General features: G+C 33.8%; 1 protein-coding gene and 1 long non-coding RNA gene across 4 annotated transcripts in view; one reads left to right on the top strand and one right to left on the bottom strand.

The window, feature by feature from the left end:
• The window catches only part of LOC137630131 (uncharacterized), a 1,005,382-nt gene that overhangs the window by 214,555 nt on the left and 782,869 nt on the right, over positions 1–7,958 (bottom strand). The gene's annotated exons all lie outside the window — the stretch shown is intronic.
• On the top strand, positions 6,448–7,326 carry LOC137630130 (neurogenic differentiation factor 1-like). Its single transcript, XM_068361592.1, has one exon. The coding sequence runs from the start codon at positions 6,643–6,645 to the stop codon at positions 7,324–7,326; it is 684 nt and encodes a 227-aa protein (XP_068217693.1). The 5' UTR covers positions 6,448–6,642.

Raw genomic sequence — 7,958 nt, 5'->3', positions numbered from 1 at the left:
ATAATAATGCGTTGATTAACCCCGATTGAAGCGACAGAAAATGAATAGTGGCCACCAAGAGGATTATAGATACTGGAAGAAGAAATGAAACAAGTGGAAATTAGCCATTTCTTTGTCGAAAGCAAAACTGAAAACATAAAACAAAAACTTTTCGATGAATAACTGAACGCATCGAAGAAGCGAATTTAAAGACTGTTCGAAAGGTTATAGTTATGTTCTTGATACTTATCATTAGAAATATAAGAAAATGTTTATGTTTGTAGTTATTTACAGTATAATGTAAGTGAATGACATTCTGGAACTAAGTTTGTTCGAAGAAAAGCTGTCTTCGATTTTTGGACGCCAATAAGATATTATCTATTCATTATAAACATTAAGTAAGATGCCCTAGTACCATATATATATATATATATATATATATATATATATATATATATATATATATATATATATATATATATATATTATATATATATATATATATATATATATATATATATATATATATATTTATACACATATATGAGATAAAAGAAAATCTTATTCACAGAAAAATAAGTAGTTACTTCAACTGGGTCTTGTTGAAACGAGAGAAAGCTTCTGCAACATATTTATATAACAAATATGTATTACGAATAATTTCCTTGAATTATGTACACTATAATGATCACATTGATAATAAATACCTTATTTAAAAAAATAATAGTTACTCAGGCTAAGACAGGGATGACTGATAATTAATTAGCTGGCATCCAGAAAACTTTGGGCCAAATATAATTATTGATATTCTCTTATTTTTTTTTTTTCATTTTTTACTTCCTTTAATAGATTTTTTAACGCATATCTTTCCCCAAACATTTAACATTTTCATCAATACGTTTAAAATGACTTAATAGTTTAGTAAAGCTCATCGTATGATATATAAATATTTAACTATATTGTGTCTTTCATAGTTTTCCAGTATAGATTTTACCCAATCTCGAAACGTGTGAACCGTAACAATACAAGAAATATTTCCCTTGTCATTTCTATTTAGAATAACTACTATATATATGCATTAAAATACACAATTTTCCGTGTATATTTGATAAATAAAATAACCAACAATGTATGAAAAATAGAAGTTTATTAGCCTTTCGAAGGGACCATCTCCATTCCTCTTCTGTTCACAATTGGGATATATATCACATTATAATCATGATACAGAAGCCATTTATAATCATTAAATTTCGAGTAAATCAGTCTAGTATTTTTACCGTAAATTTTCGGAAAAAAAAAAAAAAATAAAAAACTTTCGGCCACCTCTCTATGGGGGAGGGGATAATGACGATTTTAGTCTTGGTTTCAAGTAAATGTCATAATATTTGAAGGAGTTATAGTATAAAATATCATTCTGACCTTTTAGGTCACTGTGACATTGACCTTTACCTTATGAGGTCTAAATTTTGATGCGGTCTATTGCATTTCATAGTGCACCTTTCCTGAAAATTTCAAGTAAATCGGTCGGGTAGCTTTTCCGTAAAGTTGCAAACAAACTCAGAAACAGACTGAAATCTACCAAAAACATGTACCGCACGTGTATCACAGACGCTCGTACACTGTAACGGTATTTCTGTTTTTTGTATATTTTCGTTCGCTCTCCCCTCGCATTGATAACGTATTCATGCTTGTATGCTCCTGCATCACTGTGTTTGAATTTTTGAGCCGTTCTTGAATGGAACAGGTTTTATATATACTCAAGTTCCGTCTAAATAAAGTTAGTTGCATTCGACTCGTCTCTCAGTCACCTCCTAACGGCTAACTTACACAAACAATACCCCTCGCCTATCTTCCGATGGGGACAAGGTAACAAACATACAGACAAACACATATATAAAGAAACCGACAAAAAAAAAAAAAAAAAAAAAAAAAAAAAAAAAAAATTACTCCTCGCCCACTTCTCGCGGGGAAGGGGTAATAAAAAAAGAACCTGAATAATGCTGAATATGCAGAAAAAAATATAAACGCATTATTAATCCAGTCGAAAACGTCATAAAAATATGGATATTTGAGAAAAAATTCCATCTAATTTATGACCGTACCTAATCAAGAAAACCATAAACTATCGATGATGTATCGTTGATGCAAATGAAGTCTTCAAACTGACGATGGTAAGAATTCACCGCTCCGATGGTTATTAATGAGATAAATTGAATGATTGAGATTTAATTCCCTAAAAAAAGTGTAAATATATGTAGGATTCGGGATGATACATTCCTGATCGACCACTCCCTCTGGTGTTTCCATATATGGGAAATGACCAAATGTTAATTCTTGAAGCCCTGTCGGTAAAATGTACTCTGGAAAATGATTAAAGTTTAAAAATATGATAAAAGTATATAGCATTTCGGTTTTACTTATCTTTACTTATCAGCGGAATAGTTTTTCTATAGTGTAAATGATATGTATGACACCCTTCTTTGTTTATATTGCATCGCTAAAATAAATGGTATTCAATTAATTAATTTTTTTTTTAGCTGAAAATTTCATAGATAATTTTCATATTTTTCCTTTACGCCTATGTAGTGACTCCCACAAGAATGTCCTTCCACGCCCCTGAGGCGTTTTTTTATTTAGTTGGCAAAGTGAGAAGATAAGTAAATTATTTCACATTAGTTTTGATTATTACATGAACTTCAGTAATAGTATTAATATTAATCTTGTTCATATTAATAATGAATATAATCTTTTTTTAAAACTGAGTAATTTTCAATATGCATCGAAAATAGCAGGAAGTCATACAGTTTACAATGAATAAATAAGGTTTGGTATGTCCACAGAATATATCAAGAGAAACATAAATATCTCGACGTCCAAGCAGAGATACTATGAGAGTTCTTAGACCACTGAAGAATAAAAGTCTCTTATTGACATAAGTTCAAGAGAAATTTCACGCGATTCTGATAGCATAAAATTATCTATTTTTTCTAGCGCCTTTAAAGTCACTGGTTCTCGTAGGATTTTGTTTCAACTTTGATGATTAAAGCAAGATAGAAATCAATTGCTAATAATAATGCTCTAAATAACCATCCTTGAATCATTGCACTTTTTGTACGTAAATATGTTAGATTATTACCGCTAGCTATTTACTTTATTATTTCTGCTTTTCCTTCAAATTTGTGTCAGACAAAAAGGTACATCTCCTTTGTAAAATTTGCATAATAGTGACATATATAAATTAATTTGTAAACGTTTAAAATTCATGCATTAATGTTGATAGCAATCTGACTTCAATCATATATGGTATTTTAACAACAGTGCATTTCTTTCCTCTGAAATCTTGATTTGGTCATAATGAACTGTATTTTTCCTTGTGACTTTTGTTCTTAACCAAAACAGATCGTTTCTGCTTGTTTTCTCCAAAACTTTTTTTCGTTCTCGTGAACCCTTTCACCCACCCGGTAGTCGGTGCTATTATAGTATGCTATCTATCGTCGAATTTCTATTATAGTATGCTATCTACCGTCGAATTTCTACTATAGTATGCTATCTACCGTCGAATTTCTACTATAGTATGGTATCTACCACAAAGTATGTTATCTACCGTCAATGTTAATCCTCCTGTTTGATGAGGATTATCAAACAGATTACTTACCACCAGTAAGATATCCTCATTGGACTTTAATGATAGTTTAATAATATTTATTGGCAGGACAACATGGGTGCATAATTATAAGCAGTTTGTAGGGAAACTTTTTTTACAAATTATTCAAATACCCAGATATGATTCCCGTTGTAATTGTTCTCAGAGATTTGAAAAATTAGTTCTGTCATCTAATTTACAAGTAAACAAACCATTATTAAAAAACACTTGTTTAGATAACGACATTCCAATTCACTGTTTATGTACCAGTTTTTCTTCAGTAAAATGTTACATTGTTTCACCCCTAGTTTACATTTGTTCGCAAATATGTTTGATAAAGAATTCATTCTAAATATTAACTTTTGTAACACGAGAGAGAACTTTCTATGAAAGTATGCATAATGAGGTCGATAGCGGAAGGAATAAATAAAGTTACTGACCACAGCGTCTTCTCTTATTGGTGTGTACTTGTAGCTTATGAGCACCTTGGGTGTGAGTACAAACCACTTAGAGGCTAAAGTTGTTCTCCCCCCTTTAATTCCAGTTGTATTAATCACATATTTGCATATACAGTATATACACATAAGTTACAATAGTTTAGCGGAAAGGTGCCGATCGGATGCATAGAAAACGGAAATTTTTAGTCTTGTTTTATATTATTATCACTAGCCAAGCTACACCCTAGTTGGAAAAGCACAATGTTGTAGGCCCAAGGGCTCCAACAGGGAAAAACTGCCCAGTGAGGAAAAGAAATAAAGAAATAAACAAGCTTCAAGAGAAGTAATGAACAACTAAATTATTTTTCGAACAGTAACAACATCAAAATAGATCTTTTATATATATATATATATATATATATATATATATATATATATATATATATATATATATATATATATATATACACATATACATATATATATATATATATATATATATATATATATATATATATATATATATATGTATATATATATATATATATATATATATATATATATATATATATATATATATATATATATATATATATATATATATATATATATATATAAAAAGAGGAAAAGACATACAACAGAATAGTGTGCCCGAGTGTACCCTCAAACAAGAGAACTCTTTGTGGTTTAGTTATGATGATATCAATGCGATATGGCTTAGCCTAGGTTATCATACTCTTAACCTAACTCGGATCACCAAAATTGGAAAGGGGGGGGGGGGGGGTGTTTCGTGATCTAGTAACAAGCTCTGCTAGACTTAGAAATCTTACGAGCTTCATGAAATTTTTAATTAAAAATCAATTTATGAATAGTTGGCCGTGTAAGACCATTTTAAGAGGTTTCGAGATATGATATGCAACTTTTAAAGCGTAGTTTCTCAATAGGGTGGAATTAGCCTGCATTAAGCGACCTGTCCGCAAATTTACATAATACTCTCAAATATTTATTCTTATCCTCATTGTCATTATTATAAACCCTTCCGTATTTACATTAATTTTGAAATACAAATGGCAACATAACCAAGGGCTCTAAAAGAGAAAACTGAGTAGAAAAATAAAAGAAACTATAATAGATTACAAAAAAAAAAAAAAAATAGAGAATAACAAACAAAATAAAGAAGAACTATATATTATAAAATGAATCTGCATAATTTTAAGTATATCGAATAGAGTGTGCTTTGGCATAAAATTTGAAAGAAATTAACTATTATGTCAAGGCTGAAGTTTACCAAGGCAACGGAATTTCGGTCCGGCTTCTAACAATGTTATTTAATAAACTCACTCAATCTTTAACGATAAAAAACTCTAATATACAACCTAACCTAATAAACCGTCACTATACAATAAATCCATATACACTATTATTATTATTATTATTATTATTATTACTATCCAAGCTACAACCCTAGTTGGAAAAGCAAGATGCTATAAGCCCAGGGGCTCCAACAGGGAAAAATAGCCCAGTGAGGAAAGGAAATAAGGAAATAAGTAAATGAAGAGAACAAATTAACAATAAAACATTCTGAAATAACTACCAGTACATTGTTACATAACCTAATCATGAAAGCTTGAGGCGGTAAATACAGATTGCATGCGGAACTATTCCACGTAATGGGATGGCTATATTTTCAAACTGAGTGTTATTTACTTCTTTCAAAACAGCAATCAAACCATCAATCCGAGGCATCGAGTCGATACGTCTTGATATGAGGTCAGGGCAAACTTTGAATGAATGATCGACAACCTGGTGAACGGTTACTTCTGGTAAGGATAGAGACCGTTCTTCTACGATCATTTTGTTAAACAAATTGTGAACACATGTTAGGCTAGAAGTGGTATTTGCAAGATTCTATACCGTTATGCACTCTGCTATGCTATGATTGGCCAGCAAAGTCACGTGACCAGACCATATGGTACTGTGTGACTCTGCGCATGCGTCCGACGTCTTCCACGTACTTCAGGGCTGAATGAATTAAGATTTGGAAGATTATAGCGCTAGTGTTATGCAGACTGACTTCTGTTAGGAAGATACCATCAGGTATTTATATGTGATATCGCGTCTGCAGAAAAAAAAGACTCGAAACAAGCAAGGGGGACTCACGGGTAGGGTGTCTCAATCATTCTGAGACGGAGCGAAGAAGAGCGAAAAATTACTTGCGTGAGTTATGTACGGTCCACTCACGGTTCTGTCGCCAATCTCTCGCTGTACCGACAAGGAACTACAGACTTCGACGGTGATTGAAATCGAAAGTGCCTCCCCGAAGCGGCCGATTACTGATAAGAGTATCGCAGGACCTCTAGTTCCTTCAATTAATAGAATATACACTTCGGTGAAGGATGCTAACCTGAGTAAACGAAGCTTTAGAGCGATATGACTCGAGACTGGAAAACCGTCTTGATGGCTTCTTCGCTGCCAACGAACTCTGTGCTGCTCAGAGCTCCGTCGATATTTAATGTATTCTGTGGCGAATAGTGACTCGATTTGGGGTTGGACGAAATACCTTTCGTGTTGTTTGTGATGTGAATGTCAACAATGGACGATTACTTTTACCTCGAGGATGTGGCCTATCCCGGCGTGGATTACCGGGCGACGAAACCCAATTTCGACGAGGCCCACCATCACGCAAGCGCCAGACCTGGGGCAATCATTCCTGTGAATGGGGGGTCTGTCGTACCAGGTGAGAGCGAGGGGTACGAGCTGACCTTGCTTGACTCCCCTTGTGTTTACGATGTCCCCCAGTACCCGAACTACCATCCGGGGGCAGCCGGACCACCCGTACCTTACACGAACGCGGCGGCGTATCAGCCGCATTTCAGTCAAAATTATGATTTCAGTCCTACCATCAACAAAACCGCCAACGCGATGGCGGAACCGAAGGAAATTAAGCTGGACCTCATGCCCGACACGGCGCTGCATACCCTGACGGAGAGAGAGAAAGTGGGGCCGCACAGAACCTGCGTCAGGCCACAGAGGAGAAGACGTCACCGGCCACCGGGTAAAGAGGTTGTCAAAACCAGAAGGGTGGCAGCCAATGCCCGGGAAAGGAGACGCATGCACGGGTTAAACGACGCCTTCGATCGACTGCGGGAGGTCATTCCTTGCTTGGGCAGCGACAGGAAGCTCTCCAAATTCGAGACGTTGCAGATGGCGCAGACTTATATAGCAGCTCTGCAAGAGCTTCTGAAGTCGTCAGGGTCTACCAGGTGAAGAAATTCAGTGGTTCAAGGAATGTATCAATGTGTGGTCTAAAGTTCCTCGACTTCGAAAGAGCGTTTGAGTGAAATCCCGCATTTCACGTAAGTGAATGACGAAACAAAGAGGCTTTTAGAACTTTGAAATCTATAATCATCTAAAAAATATAATTTTTTTTTCAACGTTACTATAGTATTTGCATGCCATCTTTTTTTTTTTTTATTATTATTCTTTTAACAAGAATTTTTCCTCGTCATCATGTTTTAAACATATCATCGAATGAAGTCATTAGAAATATAAGGTATGCAATTACACCAAAACTGTTATATCTAAAATTCTCACTTTTATTGTTTCAAGGAAAACGTGTTTTGTTACGAAAGTGATGTTACATAGTTTGTTATTGTTATGTTTATCGTTATGACATGAACAAAGACACAATTTCATCTGTTTAGTGAAATACGTTACACAAAACTCTGAAGTTGCTGATCGTGAAAACCTGTGTCTCATCTTCTACTGTTATTTGTATCAAATAATTTCATCTAATCTATATGATAAATTTACAACTTATGGGCATGTGGCATATTCACAATCTACCTTATTTCTTGTTATTAATATTAGAGATTATGAACGTTTATTACCCAGTTGAT

This window comes from Palaemon carinicauda, chromosome 38, assembly GCF_036898095.1.
Source record: "Palaemon carinicauda isolate YSFRI2023 chromosome 38, ASM3689809v2, whole genome shotgun sequence".
Taxonomy (NCBI): Eukaryota; Metazoa; Arthropoda; class Malacostraca; order Decapoda; family Palaemonidae; genus Palaemon; species Palaemon carinicauda.
The sequence above is the reverse complement of the archived record's forward strand: the minus strand, read 5'-3'. Positions and strand labels throughout refer to the sequence as shown.